Genomic DNA, 18,157 nt, shown 5'->3' with positions numbered 1-18,157 from the left:
ACAGAGAGACAGACACACAAACACACACACACAGACAGACACACACACACAGAGAGACAGACACACACACACACACATCGTTTTAACTAAGTTGTTATTACTGTTATTTGTTTTTTAGATAAATGGAGAGAGGACAGAGAGCCACCAACGTACTGATGGTATTAGCAGGGCCAGCCCAAGCCTTTATGGGGCCCCAAGCAAAATTTCACCTCAGCATCAGATGCTTCATCATCCTATAGGCTGCAGAGTAAACAGAGGGAGGAGGAAGGGGCAGATCCCCAAACATGAACCAGAGAAAGAGGTGACTGACAGAGGCTTTACTGCACAACACTCATAAATATCCAGGAGATGATTTAAAGAAGTGAAAGTTCAGACTGAATCTGCAGCATGAATTAATGGTGTCTTTCTAAGCGCAGTGATAAGATGTTATTTTAGCAGAACGACTGAACTGTCATCATATCACCAGCTGAAATAAATGTTTTTCTCAAATACCAAAATACATCTAGTAATATAATTATATGTTTATATAATGATATGTATTTCAGTATGGTTAGTATAATTATTATTAACTGTGGATTAATCACGATTAATTGTGGCATTTATCCGATAACAATTAATTTGACGATTAATTGATGACAATTGCAGTTTTTGACTCTAAATCCCACATTGTTCTAAAATGATTCTTCTTCAAATCATCAGTCAAGTTAACTCCTTCATTCTAACAGGTTAAGCTGGTAAGTAGTGATTAGGCACCAACAACCAACAGGACAAATAAGTTCAGAAAAGTCACATCAGTGATTATTAAAGTTAAAAAAAATGTGTCTGTGCAAATGAACCTGTGACTGGAATATGTCTCACACTAGTGCATGTTTTCACTCAGACTGTAGAACAGCAGCAGAAAAAAACAAACAAACAAACTAACCGGACAATTTCACATTTAAATGTATGTCTGTGCAAATCAACCTGCGTTACGTCCTTCCATATGGAGCCAAATCGGGGTCATAAGTTTTGCTAACCTGAAAAAATAAAATTCATTCAACCACTAAAACTTGAAACTGAAAATTTATGTTTTGATGTTGATTTTTTTCAGTTCTTGATTGTGCTGCACTATATACAGCTGTAGCCGGCGTTGTGTCCTCGTCGTGCTTTCTTCGGCTTTCTTCGTGCTCCGGTTTATGGTGACAGATATTGAACCTCTGTTAGGAACGTCCTGCTCCACATCATTTAACTGAACACCACTGCCTTCAGCCATTATTGTTATTGTGGGCTCACATGTGCGCGGGTTATGGTGAGAGTACGCCGCACACAAAAATGCGTCAACATGACGAGGCACTAATCGATAAGTGGCAAATATTAATTGGTGACAGTTTTTCTGACGATTAATTGCACATGATACGATTTTGCACAAGCCTACAAGAAGGCCTGCCTCAGACTCTACTTCCTGAGGAAGCTGAGGTCCTTCAATGTGTGCAGCAAGATGCTGGATTTTTTTATATATATTTATTTCAATAAACAAAAATTCTTCACAAAAAAATAAGATTTTGCTTGAGTCAGTCAGCCATCTGTCAATCTACAATCTACTACTCTTTTGCTCTGGTATGACCCCTTGGTGGTTTGCGTGTTCGACATGTGACATAGACGTAAAGTATCACGTCACTTCCAGTTATCGGCATACTGGAGAAATTGCCCCCCCCCCCCGCTCTTTTAGAGTATTTTAACTTGTCTAATAACAGTAAAACATGTCGCTGTGAGGCCAGTTTGTAACGCGTGCTTATACTTATACGCCCATTTGTCTTTTACAAAGCACATTTTTTTGTAAAATGAGCTTTAGGGTTCCACAGTAATAATTAGATTTGTAGACTGTTTATATATATATATATATATTTCATTAAGCTTTATCTGCATTTAATTATAAATGATCTTCACCAAGACACAACAACAACCAGGATCTAATAGCAAATGATTATATAGGCTACTGCTGAGATGTATGGGAAGTCACAGGGTCACAGTTAAAGCTACCTTCATTTAGATCTGTTAATAAATGAAAGATGTGTTCACTTAAGTCAAAATACATACAGTATTGCCATGTCAGCTGGCTTGCATAGTGACACAGCAAATAACCAAGTGATGTCCAAATGAAGCAGTATTGAACCACTTCATCAATTGTGTCGAGTATGGGTTCATTCATTCAAAGCTTCGTTTTAGTGACCTCTAGTGGTCAAATAGGACACAGTAAAACTGTCAATGTATGCCTTTATCCAGATTGATGCGTTCATTAATTCATTTATTGTCACAATTATTGTTATTGGCATCATATAGGAACAGAACTGAATTGTGTGCAGCAGTGACATCACAATCCTATGTGTGCCTATATTGTAATATCCATTGTATTGCACCATAAGTGTTCCAGAAAAGTCATCTTTTTGGGTGATTACCCAAATTGTCACATAAATGTCCAACAATCCATCTCGAAATGACCACACTTAATGTTGACTTAGTTCCGGATGTGTTCCTGTCAGCAGGTGCCCGCAGAAATGTTGTGCTGTGATTGGTCCAGCCGACCTGATCATATGACTGAATGCAACAGGCTGGAACGCGGAGCTTGGAAAACAGGCGAACATCCACTCTGTAAAGCTGGAAATGGACAGACGGTGTAGAACCGGAAGTTGTGCAACTTTAGTCCAAAATAAGACCGTATTCGAGGTCCGTCAGCCACTGTTTGAATTAAGTCTAGACAACAAGTCCTAGTTGTGTCATAAGTTTTTTGTCAACACATTAAACATGATTTCTATGGTTTTGTTTTACATTTTTAGTGATTCTCTGTGGTCGTCATACTTGTGGGTAGCTTTTATTCTGAAAGTTAAAACCGGAAGTTCTCGTGACTGAGGGTTATTAATATCCGTACGTCACATGATGGTTCAGTAAGAAATGAAACAGATTCATTGGAAAGATGTGGTTAGTTTATCGCGGATTTTACTGACCTTATAACATAATTTCAAGGAACTGCGCATTTAATATGTAGGTTTTTAATATATGAACGTCTTCCATTAGGAACGAGCACTTTTTTTGCTATGTAGCTAGGTAAAGCTCAGTTTTTCGCAGTTGGCAATCAAGTCGCGTCATTGATAGCGAACACTTTTTTATCTTCTCTTTGGAAACATTTATTGACGTGTGCGGGAATATTTATCGAAACACGCAGATTTTTCTCAGAGCAGAGCTGTGTCGGCAGCTCGCTCCGAGCGCTGTATGAAGTTGCAAAGTAGCCGGCTTCACTATGACAGAGCGGACTCCTCTCCTCCACTACCGGCTCTCTACCAGCGTCAATGAATCCGAACGGCGGTTACCTCGGCCCGGGGCTGACCCGGAGCAGCACCCGGGAAGCCCCAGGCAGAGGTCCAACCAACAGCGGCAACCGAAGAAACTCTCCGTCTTCTTCGGCGTGGTGGTTCCTACCTTGCTGTCAATGTTCAGCGTGGTACTGTTTCTCCGAATAGGTGAGTACACGTAAATGCAAATAACCATTTAAATAACTGGACAGAGTTTTTGTGGTTTTCTAAGCAGGAGTGTGACAAACGATTCAGAATTCAGAGATTTAATGTCTCCTCGCTCGTCAGTAGTTCAGGGTTTATAACAGGACTTTGACCTGTTAGACGTCTTGTAGTGAACATTGCATTAAAAAGCATCAAATACATTTACCTGCTACCTGTAAATAATCAGGGATAATGGCAGAGGAGGACATGACATGTTATGTATTTTAAATGCCATTTTCTTTCTTATTGAAACAAGCTGTAAGCTTTGCTGTACACGTCTGGATTAGCATCATCCAGTTATACAGTTCTGATCAGTAGTGTTTTTAAACCCTCATCATTGCTTATAAGAAGTGCTGATAAACTGCAGGTGGATGAATTGGATAAGACCTTTTTTTATCTTTTGTTTTGCATCTACTTTAGAAACACATCTCATAAGTTTGCCGTACTGCATTTCCATAATAGAGTTGATTGTTGTTGATTTCATGATGAAAGATGTTCAGATGATTTTAAGTTGTTCATGTGTTAGGGGGAAAACCTAAAGAAGTCCATGTAAAAAGTGGAAAAGGTTTACTTTTATTAAATCATAGCAAGCTTGTAATCAAAATAAATGTCATGCAATTTTGTGAAAGCATGAAAAAGAGGCTAGAAATAATAGCAACGGAACCACAAATCAGCTTTTCACATCTTCTTTTCTCTTGTACATTCTTGTACATCTGGTTCACTTATTTATTGCTGCAGTTGTGAGATTCTTCCTCTGGTATACCTCCAAGTTGTTTTCTAACTTTTTTTTTCATTCCCCCTTCACTCCAACCCCTTTCGGTCTCGTGAGATGTCAGCTGCTGTGCAGTGAACACACATACAACACACACAGACTCACAAAGGACACACATAGTAGCTGTCTGCGTAGGACTTTAGACTTCTCACACATGTTCGTCTGGGCAGGAACTGACAGTTACAATGTGGATGTGAAACTACTGTAAAATCCGCCTTTATGACGTACTGATGTCTCTTTATTTCATGTCTTTGTCTATAGTATTAATGTCATTGGTTGCTTACCTGGTATTGATGATCACATGAGAACCACACAGATCATGAAACGATTTTTTACCCATCATCCCTAAAATAAGTGCATGTGTATTTATAGTCTGAAAATGTGTGTCTAACATGGGGTAAAATGACCCTGGTATGGTATCCCTTAGTTTATTAGTTACACATGACAGCTTATAAAGATGCAAGGTTTCACCTAGAGCTAGATTTTGTCAATTACCGGAACACTGACCAGATGAAAAGTTTATTTTTGAGTCGTTTTTAGGCTTTATACTCTACGTGCTATTCCTGTTCCTTTTTTTTGGCTCTTGTATAAAACAATGTTTCATTAAAATGAGGAACTACTTACAGGGCTCGCTGTTAGTGAAACTCAAATCTCTGAACCAGATTTTACTTTCATTTTGACAGATGTTGGAATGTGATAATGACTCAGTTTTGTTAGGGTTCTTCCTGGGAAAGTTTAACTTCCTTCTTCTACAATGCCACAACAACCCATGCTGAGGTTCTTCTTTCAGTCAGATGATCAGGTGTTTTTTATCTGACAGTGTTTTTTTTGTCTCATCAGGATTTGTGGTTGGACAGTCTGGCTTGTACCAAGCTATTGCCATGTTCTTGGTGGCCTACTTCATCATCTGCATGACGGTGCTGTCAGTCTGCGCCATCTCTACCAATGGAGCATTGGATGCGGGTGGAGCCTATTGTATCCTTACACACACACTATCATGTGACATCTGCATGTGACAGTCAGCCTGGTATTAGTGACACTGTAATTGGTGAAGGTATCAACAGAAACACAGACACTTGATGCACGCCCTGCTGAGGTTAACAAAAGACTGCTTTAAGGGTGATTTACATGCCCTTTGTGTGCTTGTTCTGACTACAGTAACCATACCTGTAGGAGCTCTTTTGGGCTCATGAAGGAGATATAGTGCCTCTTATATAGTAAAACATTCAGAATAAGTGACTGGACTGATGTTGTTTTGGTATATTCATGTCAAGGTCCAAGATGTCACAAAATTATCAGCGATTATCGGAGTTTGTTGGAATTCCACAGATACTCTGGGCAGTCATGGTAAGAGAGGTGGTTAAAAGGCCATTTAGAGGTTACCTCTGTTAACATTAGTATCATGGTATACTAGTTCCTGTAGTGAAAAAAGGGCTGAACACTATCTGTTTTCGTGTATGGTTCAGTCGATCTATATCTGCAATTCAATATTTATTTGGAGTCTTTGTTTAACTGGAATCTTTGCAGCCTGTTCAAAGTTAGCAGCTATAGAACAATAGTTACAAATTTACAGGAAGTAAAATTAGCTTAGCATGAAAACTGTGACACGGCACCCCTAAAGCTCACTAAATAATCGTTGGACGGCTTTCTAACTTCTTTATGCCTCTCAATGTACTCTTCCTTAACTTCTCTCAGACATGATCAGCAGAGCGTTGGGTCCAGAGTTTGGTGGCAGCATCGGCCTTATGTTCTTCCTGGCTAATGTGTGCGGCAGTGCTCTCTACGTGTTGGGTCTGGTTGAAGCCATTGTAGCCACATTTGGAGTACCTGAAGGTAAATTCAACAGAAGATAAATGGCTGCCACATGAGCATAATTTACATTTTTGGTTTAAAAAAAAACATCAGGGGTTTCTTTACATTTACTTTGCAGATGTGACTGTTGACACAAAAGTCGTTAAGCCTGCTTCCCAAAAATTCCAACTCTTTTACTATGCTCAAGATATGGCTCAATAAATTGTCCAGATTCTTTAGCATTGTTTCTTCATATTAACTAAATGTCAGTTTCTTAGAAAACAGCAGAAATGTAACAAAGACTGTTTTTTTTTCTGTAACCGACATGCTACAATGTGAAGAAGTGAACATAAAACAGGAAGTTTCTCAGTCTGTCAGTTATAGAGTTTATTGTTGCAGGATTTTTTTAAATGCACCAAATTATATTCAACTTATGTGCTACATCTTTATACTTTTGTACATATTCCTGCAAACATCTCTCACATCTTTTCAGATGGCACCGCGGCCACTTCTCCATACCAGGTCCTGCCATCGGGCTACTGGTGGTCCCTGCTTTATGCCACTGGTATCGCCCTGATCTGCCTGCTGGTGTGCCTGGTTGGAGCGCACATCTACGCCAAGGCCACCTTCATCATCTTCCTGGTGGTAATGGTTGTCCTGGGTACTATCTTCATCAGCTTCTTCGCTGTACACCCTCGAACCATCGTGCTGCCGAGCTCTGCGGCATTCAACCCGCCGGTCAATGGGACGGGCCCCGGGTTTCCCACAACAGCCAATTTTACCGGCTTCAAGTTGGACACGCTGCTTGGAAACCTGTGGGGTAAGGTGCCGGGCCTAAAAAGACAAATGTGGTGTGCGCATACCAAACATGTTTGTACGGCTTTATTTGATCTTGAATAAATGTACTCAGTTTCGGCAGGTGACAATAGGTTACCTGTTCTTGATAATTGAACCTACACTAGTATTTATTCTGACTGTTGTGTGCTACTACCAATAGAATCCAACACAATTCACTATATTACACTAGTAAGTACACTAGTCTAGTATACTACTAGTATAATTTTAATCACAATAGTAAGTTATTTTGACTAAATCAATGCTTAGTTGGCATTTAAAACATTTAAACACTCTGGGATTTTGTGTCCTGAGGTTCCTAACAAGCATTGTGCTACAAAAAGTTTAACTGGAGCACATTCCCATCTCTAAGTAAATCTACAGACACACAGATACCTGATCATTCTGGAATACCCACTTCTCAATCCTCTTCCTGGCAGCCTCACTGTGAGTTTCCAGGAAATAATAAAGACACACTCGTCAAAACACTGTGTTGCTCTTACAATCAGTGCTTCAATCAGAGATTCAATGAGTTCAACGACCCATTATTATTCAATTGAAATTATACATGTACTCATTGTAATTAATCTGCTCAAATCAACTTAAACTTGACTATTTAGGTCTTTGCCAACCATTTGAAAAAGTATGTATGTAAAAAGTAAGTACGACAGTCAGTGTGTTAATCCCTAAACACGAGATATGCTGTTGGGCAGATTTCACTACTTTTTGTACTGCTGTTGTGCAAAGCTAAGCTAACCAGCTTCTCATGGTGGCTTCACATTTACTAGGGAAGTGGATGGATATAATGGGCAGTTACATTTCTCACTTTATGCAATGACTCCAGCCCTGATGGCAACCTGTAGGCTAGTGCAGTTTACCATCCATTAACTCACTGCTGGGAAAAGGAACCAAAGCCTTCTCAAGTTTTCTGAAAGAACTTAATCAGTTTTTTCCTGCTGGCAGAGAATGGATGTTTTGATTGATCTCTGTTTAGATGTTGTACATGCTCTCTAGATCTTAATATCCACAAAAAAACGAACCACTTTGATTTGCAGGGATTTCTGTCCAAGCACATGATGACTGAGCTAATTGCTGTAACTCAGGCATGCACACGTGAAAACTATTACACTCAAACACGAGCTTTGAATAATCCTGATTTGACTGCAATACAAACACACACATACACACACGCTTAAAAAATGAATAGATATTATGATTTAAATAAATGTTTTGAGAGTAGTGCGACAGGGTAATCATGTGTATACTATGCATGTCTGTCCTCTTGGGGCAAAGGCCAAAGGGCCCAGTCTATTTAGACTGTTGGCTTCTGCCTGCATATTATGATATGATGATGATTTTCTTAGTTGTACGCAACAAATGTGAGATTACAGCCTCAAATATGTGAAATTATTTTTTTAAATAAATAAATAAATGGTTCGATTAAGTCGACTGTTGTGCAAAGAGATGTGTTGTGAGCACAAGCTTTAAAACAGGATGAGGACCTGTGGGCGAGCAGGTACAGGGAACCATCTGCAGACAAACCACACTGACTGATAATATTGATACAAGCACTTTCCTGTTTGTGTATCTTCCCACAGGTGACTACACTCTGGACTACACAACAGGAACCACAATGACCTTTGCCACTGTTTTTGCTGTGATGTTTAATGGCTGCACCGGCATCATGGCAGGCGCTAACATCTCAGGTAAATAAAAGATTTGTTTGTGTGCATGTGTGTGACTTCATCCGATCTGAATCTAGGAACGTACAATTAAACTTGTCTCAACCACCAGGAGACCTGAAGAATCCCAGCTACTCTATCCCTCGTGGCACCATCACGGCTGTCATCTTCACCTTCATCATCTATAACCTCCTCAGCGTGCTGGTGGCCTGCTCCTGTGATCGGTCAGAAACAAATACATTTTACTCACTTTAATGCACCCAGTAACAGGTCAATACTTGAACATTCATCCACATATCCAAACCTTTTAATTAAACCTCGGAGAACTAATTCAGTCCTGTAGTAATTGATGTTAGCATGTTTTGCTTTGTGCAGATGAAATCCAATAGTTAGACAGGGTTCATTTTCTGCTTCACCAAACAGAACAGGGGCATCAGAGAAGGCCGATTTTGAACCAATCTATTACAGTGGAACGCTATCTGATTGAAGGTCTCAGTTAATCAAACACTAGAGACAAAAGCATGTGTGGACGAGAGCGAACAAAATAATGGAATTGTTTGCATGAGCTGATGATACTGGTTTACTCACTGAGATTTATTCGTTTTTCTATATTTTTTATATTATAAAATTTGTATAGAAATCCACATTATAGTCTCAGAAATAGACCGCCTTGTGTTCTTTTTCAGGTTTTTTGCTTACAGTCAGTGAATAGGTGGTAGCTTCTCTCTACTCGTGCATGGAAATGGGAGGAAAGTATACAATTAGTTGTGTGCAACCTCATTAGCAGGTGGCACTATATCCCACACAATGATCATTTAAGCAAGTACTCAAGCTAAATGTCAGAATCTCTACCTGTTAGCACAGTGACAGAGAGGTAATCCTGGTGTCCTCACTTCTTCCTAAAGGTTAGAGCAGTTAAGTCTTGGAGTACTTAAAGTAGCAGTTGGTATTTAGCTTTTTTCTATTTATTTGCCCTCCCTCTCTAACTGTCTATTTCTATCAGTCTTTTGCTGAGTGCCAGAGTTCAGTATTGATGTAGCTCTAAAGCGAGTGTTGCCAAGGTGCTAAACTGACATGACAGGGCTATAAAAGAGCATTGGAGATCAATACTGCCATCATTTAACCTGCCGCACCGTCCTCCCTGCAACTGCCTACCACACACATAATGACGAGAAGTTTTGAAACACACTTTATCTCCTTCTGCAGCATTCTACACGTATCCCAGAGAATCCTGCATATAATGTGTTTGGTTTTAGATTTGCATACATGTTTCTACTGTATTTAGGCTCCTCTATGTTGTGCAGTAAGATAGGTGGACTTGCATTTAATATGTAGTTATTTGGTCATCCATGAAGGCTGGAGGCAGTGAGGCCAAATCAGTACTGAACCCCCACTCACATGACACACAAACAAAGAGGCCACATGGTGTCACTCAAATGACCTATGTGTTTTTGTATAGGGCCATGTGTTGGGTAAATAATGCATACATAGATGTATGTTGACTCACAGAATACACAGGGGACACATACAGCAGGATGTATGTGTCATTAAACAGAACAGAACTTAACTTAACTTAAAAAATGTTGAGATTAAGAAGGTATGAAATTAGCCGGTAGATAAAAACAATCCTTCTGTGTTTGGGAAACATACATAATCAATGCATTAACTATTGAAATAAATAGCATGACACAGATTGTGAAATAGTTGAAATGGTCAGATAAAGGTGAAGGATAAGTTAAAAAGAAGGTAAAGGTAGCTGATAAATGGTTTGGCCAGTTTGCACAACAACATATCTTGGAAAAGATTGCTGAAGTAATGCATTTCAGTGTTACGTAATCAACAAACATTTTGGAAATGTAACTAAAATACTATTTAAATTGTTGTTAGTTAAAGAAGCACAAGTGCAGCTTTAACGTAACCTACCTAAATAATAACAGTGTAGTTTTGTTTACAGTGTTGTGCAACATCCTGTGAGGTCTAGGTGTATGCAGGGTGGTGCTGGTAAATGGAGGGTATCAAACAAAGCAACTGCTTAACTGGAATGAATGGAATGAGTACTTGGAAGTATTTCCTCTGTAAAAATCATATGATTTATTGACACCCTGTGAGGAGGAAAGCATGACGCTAAAGGGAACAGAGAGCTGGGATAGAAAGAGAAATGTAAGGTCCTTCGGAGTTGTGTAGACTGCTTTGACTATGCTACAAAGAGGACACACATGGCCCACATACACATGGTGTAAAATCCTATTTTATTGGTATCATGCCCAGGACATCACTTCCTGTCTTATCTACACTTTGCTGAGGGTCATTTGCTTTATTGAGGCTGACCACAAATGAACCGATAGTGACGGTTATATTGCTGAAGAAAATATAATAACTCCTTTGGGGAAATTGTCATTGAGGGTATTTCCTCACTTTATAGTCAGTCTGATTACTTTCTTATGTAGACCAAATGAACCTCACTGTGTGCATTTTGTCCTGATATTGTAATGGCTTCCCTTTATTTACACATTAATCTGATCGAGTAATGCAGGTTTGGAAAACACCTAACCCATAACATCTTGCCCATTGACACCCACTAACAGGAGGTGATAAGTTGGCCAATAGTGAAAGTTGTCTAAGAGCAGGTGAACAGGAATTGAATTTTTCTACAGAAGCTTCTATACATAACTTAGAAGCAACCTTGTATTTCATCTCCCGCTTGCAGAGAAACATTTACATTCAGCACTATATATCTGCTACATTAAGCCAGCTCAATCCTGGAGATATATCACTAACAATGGCTGAAGTGCATCATAAAACTTTATTGAGTTTCTGCAAGGAAATTGCAGCAAGGCATATATGTATCAAAGCTTGAGAATTCATCTGGTTTGGCTCCAGAAGTGAACAAAAGAAAGAAAGAAACTGCATACTTACTCTGTGTGCATTATGTGAGAACATGGCTGTGTATATAAAGAGAAACTAAAAGCCCCGAGTAAAAACAAATAGTTGTTGGCATGAATACTGTACACGGTGACAAAGCAATATTATCGTCCGTGTCCTTAAAATTATGCAGACAAGCAAGCTAACCAAATTATTGTGCTTTAAAATATGACAGCTTCAATTACAGTCATGTGTCATCATGTGACGCCACTGCCAGGGAAGTCATAACAATTTCATTAAAATTACTCATACATGCATGATAGATTGGCATTGTACTTAATAAATAAATGATTTCAAAGGAAATTGCTGCTATTACTGTAGAGTAACTGGTTTTGCCTCTGATCTCCTAAATCTATAGATTTAAAACAAGTTTCCAATGATAATAACGAGCTTAGTGCAAACTCCTCTTGTTGTTGCACCAGTTGTCCAAAGTGTGGCAGTCACGCTCTCTCTCACAAAATGCAGCGCACCCTTTAACAGAGAAGATTTAGAGTGACAACCTAACCTTTACACAAGACTTCTAAATTGCTACCCTGTGCAAATTGTGGTTCTGCATCATAGCTTTAAAACGTAATGCACTTTAAGATTGTGAGTATTTAAAAAATGTGAATGTCAGGGACTTGGGACATGATTGTGCTGCAGGGAGAGGGCCATTTTCCTCAAAACTGTCTGACTGCGTGGATGTGTGTGGCAGGTTCACAGTGCCACGAGTGGGTGCCAGTGCGTGCTCATTCCATAACAAAGTAGCATCAATCTATTTCATGTGAAAAGTTGTTCAAAGAGTGACGAGGTTATTTATTTCATCCGAGGCGGGCACCTTCAGCCAGATTAGACTTGAAGTAGTGTATGACATTCCTCGACAACCAGTTCCTTTTTAATTGTAAGGACTGAAGATAGAATTCCTTTACAGCCACAGCACAGTCTTGCAGGAAGAGCTGTTAAAACTTTTTTGACGCCACTTTGTCATGGAATTTTACACTGACTTTGTAAGCTGGGACTGAGAGACTGCAGATATACTAACACTACCGAGCGTGTGTGTGTGTGTGTGTGTGTGTTTTTATAACAGCAGTACAAGTGTATTTTCTGCTCCACAGCCATTAGCACTGCAAAGAAAATGAAGCTCCTTTGGGATGTAAAAGCCGCGCGCTTACTGGTTTCCAGGTCACTGTTAATACAGCGGCCACATATTTTGTCTGTTTTCAGATTATCGCTGATGATATGCCAGTATGGTAAGAGGGCCCAGTGATGATGGCGATGAAGGCTGAGGGAATGTGAGATAGAGGCGAATCTATTAACCTCGTGTGACCAGCCAGCCAGCCATGACAGATTGCCCTGTCGCTACTTTATCAGGCCCTTATGGTAGTGTGTGTGGATTAGGAATTGCATGACGACTCTCACTGTTGTTCTTTTTTTTTTTTCTATTTTGGAAAAGGTTTCATGCCGGAGCATTAACTGTGGGGGGTTCTGTCTTTGCTTGATTGACTTCTTTGTGTGTGTGTTTGAGTGCACACGCTATCCACACTCGTGTCTCTCCCACAGTAATGTGCATCAGTGACCTGTGGGCTAATCTGTCCCGTGCTATAGAAGCTTTTGTATTAATAACCGACTTGATAATTATATTAATTTGAATCTTCTGGGCCCCCTTTTGTGGCGCTATCTCTGACATGCAGCTTTGGCGGTGCGTGTGACAATCCGCGCACCCCCCGAAGTGCCTCTGTCTCTCATCTCGCTTCCAGTGCCCCCCATCACCACCACACCACACGTGCACACACACAAACCACAAAGCATCTAATTCTACACAGTTTTTCCAGAAAAGTCACATTTTTTTGTCACACTTCTTTTTTTTTTTTCTCACCAATCCACAAAACATATTCTGCATTTCTGTCTCTTGTCTTCTCCCACGCACTGTCAATTTTAATTTCTCTGTCTCTTTTTGGTCCTTTTTCTCCACATAGCTATGGTTACCTTTCTATTACCTTTTCATAATCTCTTTTTTTAAGTTCTCTCCTGTCTAAAAAAAAATTGTTCAGTTTGGTCGCTTCCTGGAACTTTTTATGATAAGTTGAGCCTCTTAGTTGCTTGTTCTAACCACATACTGCAATTAGCATAAGGAGATTTCAAACCACTCTTTCTTTATGTAGGAGTATCTCTACCATAGTAAGTACAGGAGTTCATCCTGTGTTACAAAGTAAACACAAACCTTCTTGTTTTTGTAGTCCACTAAACTTTTTAGCTATTCTAGTTTTTGATCGGTTCCCCTCATTGTCAGCCTTTCTCCTCTTCCATGTCCTCACTGTGAGCATTGGAAGGCAACAAGTCCAGCAGCCGTTGTCGTCACTCGTCTCCTCCTCCTCATCCCTTTTCTCCGGCACTATCACCCCACAGCAGCATTCTTGGCTTCCACTTCTCCCTCCTCTCCCAGTCTATCATTCATCCATCCATCCACACAGCCGGACTCCCTCCTTTTGTGATTCACCTCCTATCTCTCTGCTGCAGAGATTCCAGTCACTTTCACCCCTCTCTGTCTCCGCTCTTTCTCACTGCTATCCTGTTTTTTAAGGAGGGAGGGGTAACAATGACAGCAGCACAGGCCAAATATTTGACAACATGGTCCTCTATGAATAAAAAGCTGCAACGGATGTAGGGAGCACTTCAGACAGAGGAGAGAAAGGGAGGATTCAGTTGGATATTTGTCTGTATATCCAAAATGGGTTGGCAGACACTTGGCATTGTGTATGATGGGCATGATTGTAATTGATGGATACCTCACCTGTTGTCTCTGGGATACTAAACGCCATGTTGTTATTTATCATATTACATACTAGATTTATCATATTGGTGTTCCTCTGCTACCTTCCCTTATTTTTAAATTTCAGCCTGTTCTGTGTAATTCACTCTGTAATCCTTGTCTGCTTTGATATGTTCCCAATATTTTAGGAGCTTGTTAAATAAGAGTGTGGCGATGATGTCTTTAAAGAGCAATCCGCTTTTTAACCAGCTACTCTGAACCTTTTAAGTAGAACTTTTGAAAAAGGCAATGTGTCCCTTTCAAGTAACCAATCACATGGGTGGCCCTGAATTGACACAGAAAGTCCATTAGAGGCAGCTGATATGTTCTGGGTCGATATGTTCCTGAGTAGTGTTATGTTTTCTCAATGTAGTTGTCATGGAGTATTGCTCCCCTGTGCCCTGTTTGTACCGTTTTGACAGGAAAAAACCTCTAAGGCTAAAAAATGAAGTGTGAAAAGTGAGTCAATCCTCATAGAGCAACATTACAGCTGAGGTAAACATGGTTATAGACTGACACAAGCAGTCTGGGTCTGTTCATAAGTTCCATTTCATGACAACTGAATGGGCCTGAATTTTTCTAGTACTTATACCTCATTTTAATATTTATGATGTCATATAGTTATAAGTGTGGCTGCCTTGAGTGACAGGCGGATGCCACCTCACAGTGCAAGCTTTGTGACTCGGCTCCACTTGCACTACACCTCTTTGCCTGCATTGGAAGTATAGGTATGATTCTGCTAAATCAAGCTCAAGCCTAAAAGATCAGGGGCCGTTCTATTCAGTGCACGGTACTTTTTTTATATCTCTGTGCACTGCCTCATTAAATGTAGTGAAATAGCAGATCTTTTGCTTTCAAAATTACATTAAATTTATAATTAACTTTTGAAAAAAACAAGTATTCCAAATGCCATGGAAGGAGGGCCAAATTGCCAGATTGTGTGTTCAGTAAATCTGTGACCAGGTAAGGAGAGGCCTCAGCAAAGTTATTAGGATTTAGTCTTTGGTTAGCATTAATATCTGTACTAAATTTCACGATATTATGCAGTTGCAATCAAGGCTTGTCTGTGATCTGTTGTGTCAGTTTAAATAATGTACATGATTACAAAATGAGAGTTTCCCATTTTAAAAACTGTTTTACCATTTGCTGTTCTGTATCAGCCATGCCCTTTGTTGCAAGCATATTTTGCAACTGAGGGATCATGAAAACAAGTGCTTGGTTGGAGGTTGGTGCAAAGAAAGACTGTAAAGAAGCTAAAAATTGGAAAGCCACAGAATAAGATTGGACAGATTTTATAAAGAGGAGGAGGAAGACAGGCCCTGAAAAAGCTGAGAGGTGCAGAGATGTGTGCAGCACTGAGGAAGGGATGATGGAGAAAAAGGTGAAGGAGAGAGAGGGAGGTTGTGTACGCAGAGGCCTTGTTAGTTATTGATCCCATTTAATAATCCTTAACCACAGTCTACTCCCCTGGGAGCACTTAACTCTTTCCCCCTCCCTCCTTCCGTCTCTCTGACTCCTCCAGCCCCTCTCTGCCTTCTTTTTAATTTTCTGTTTGCCTCCATCTCCACAGCTGCTACTTTATTTGTCTGTGTGTCTCTTCTTCACCCCTTGTGTACCATCACTACACTTTAGAAGTACCTGCAAGGTCAAGGTGAAGGAAGGCTAAAGACCAACACTAAATCCCTGCTGTAAAGGGTGTAGCGCTGTGCTGCTGCTGGTGCATTTGTTGCTATGGAGTCAATTCAGTCGTGTCTAAGCGTCTCAAACTCATTCAAAGCACTCCGGGCCAGATAGACTCTCTGTAAAGGTAGCACAGGTCTTTTGCGAATTGAGATCCGCCTGTTTTGGCTGTTTCTGCTCACACTTTTTGAAGTGTGCTCTGAGGGTTTTTTTCTGGCTTTGCTTGCAGAAAGAGTTTGTCTTTGTTTTTTCCCACTGGCATGGTGGAAAATTGGCTAGAATTGACACTCTCTAATGTCTTTCAGCTGAGGTGTTTTATTGTACTTTCATTTAAGTCAAAATGGATAGGATGACACTGCACTTGTGCAAAACAGTTTGTATTGTCTTGCGTCTTAGTTAACATCTGTTGCTTGGTGTCATAGTGGCAGTAATTGTAATTGAATCCCTGACTTCAACAAAATGTATAGAAGTGAGAATCTACCATTAGTTAAAATTTGCTTTCATGTTGCATTATGGGAATGAATGCTCCAGTGCATTTTTTAGTCATGCTAAAAAATGAGTACCCCCTTTTTAAAGCTGTTTTGTTAAAATAATAAAAATCATCTTATTATAGTGGGTCCTAGTATTCGGCTAATACAACATCAGATGGACACCAACATATTACTTTTTTCATGGTGTCATTATTTATTTAACAAAAAGTAAGCCAAATGGGGGGGCGATTTCATTTCATATAGGATTTCATTTATTGAGCTGCAGCAGGTGCTGCTGATCATCAGTCCTTGATGAATTGATCATCAGCAGGTGTTCAGACCTCTGTAAAACCAGATGTTTGCTGCTCTGGAACATTCAGGTGTGTGTTAACACAATGACAATGGTGTTAGAGAAGCAACTGTTGCTGCACTTAAATCTGGAAGGACTTATAAAACCATTTCAAACTTTTTGGAGTTCAACGTTCTACAGAGACAAAGTTTATTGACAAGTGGAAATATTCAAGACAGCTGTCAATCTTCACAGGACGGCCCAGCAAATTCACCCCAAGATCAGACCGTGCAATGCTCAGAGAAATACACAAAAAAACCAAGAGCTACATGTCAGAGCCTACAGACCTCACTTGGCATATTCAATGTTAATGTGCTTGGTCATTGAGTTTGACCATACACAGTATTCTAGGCAAATGTACGGCAGATCTAAATCAGAATGTCTGAAAAACAGATCTGGTTTTGTTCATCTAGGGTTGTATTTGCTTAAGGGTGGTTAATTAGGAGGAGGTACTAACCTTTAAATGTGACTGTACATTCACAATCACTTAACCCTGTTTGCCAATGTGTATTTTATGCATCAACCAGAAGTGTGGAGCGCAATGCCTCATCTCACCCTTTGAACTGGAATTAAGATCCCACAAAACAGTAAATTCTTGGAACACAATGGATCATCAGTGATGACCTCGTGCAACTAAAAATTAGTCAAATCTACAAATCTTTTAGAACATTTTTCAATAATTTTAATAATAGCAACAGCAAAAAAATAGCAACAAACAACATATGGAAGGTTAAAAACTTAATATAAATCAATTTTAGTTGTAGTTTGCCTCACTGAGCTAAACTGAAAGCTTCTACTTGTAGTCTTTAAGATGGAAACGCTTAAAAAACAAGCCTTAAAATGAACCTTTACATGTGATGCTGTCAGCGTCACCTATTTTTCTGACCACTGCTTAGCAGAACAACAACAGAGTCACCCACATTATCGCTTTTCAATCTGGTGAACGAGTTAGCAAATGGTTTCATACCTATTTACATGCCTAGCAGACATGGAGCAACATTAGTATTCCCAGGCTGTTGTATTTTTGTCCACCTGGCAAATGAAAATCCAATATTCACTTACCTTTTATTTTGGTTGCAAGATTGCCTTACGTCTTTTAAAAAACACTAACTTTTCCAGTGCAATGTTGGATTGTGCTCAAGATGAGCACGCTAGAAAATTGCTGCCTGCTGCTGTTGTAAACCTAAAAAAAACACATACGTGAAATTATGTTTCATGTTTAGTAAGTCAAGTTCATAGTTTAGTAATGTTTTGATTTATCAGGCTAGGCCTCAAAAGACAGCTGTTGCAGGGACACAAAATGGTTTTCAACGTTCATATTTTTCACAAAAATAAGATA

General features: G+C 39.7%; 1 protein-coding gene across 1 annotated transcript in view; it reads left to right on the top strand.

Moving 5' to 3' along the window:
• Positions 1 to 2,910: 2,910 nt before the first annotated feature.
• LOC114444759 (solute carrier family 12 member 9) overlaps positions 2,911 to 18,157 on the top strand; it is a 50,528-nt gene continuing 35,281 nt past the window's right edge. Inside the window, exons 1-6 of the mRNA XM_028419558.1 lie at positions 2,911 to 3,494; positions 5,143 to 5,277; positions 5,998 to 6,135; positions 6,587 to 6,913; positions 8,526 to 8,633; positions 8,722 to 8,833. Coding sequence (XP_028275359.1) covers positions 3,275 to 3,494; positions 5,143 to 5,277; positions 5,998 to 6,135; positions 6,587 to 6,913; positions 8,526 to 8,633; positions 8,722 to 8,833 — 1,040 coding nt within the window. The 5' untranslated portion in view covers positions 2,911 to 3,274. The remainder of the gene's footprint in view (positions 3,495 to 5,142; positions 5,278 to 5,997; positions 6,136 to 6,586; positions 6,914 to 8,525; positions 8,634 to 8,721; positions 8,834 to 18,157) is intronic.

The sequence above is a fragment of the Parambassis ranga genome, chromosome 13 (genome assembly GCF_900634625.1).
Source record: "Parambassis ranga chromosome 13, fParRan2.1, whole genome shotgun sequence".
Lineage (NCBI taxonomy): Eukaryota > Metazoa > Chordata > Actinopteri > Ambassidae > Parambassis > Parambassis ranga.
The sequence above is the reverse complement of the archived record's forward strand: the minus strand, read 5'-3'. Positions and strand labels throughout refer to the sequence as shown.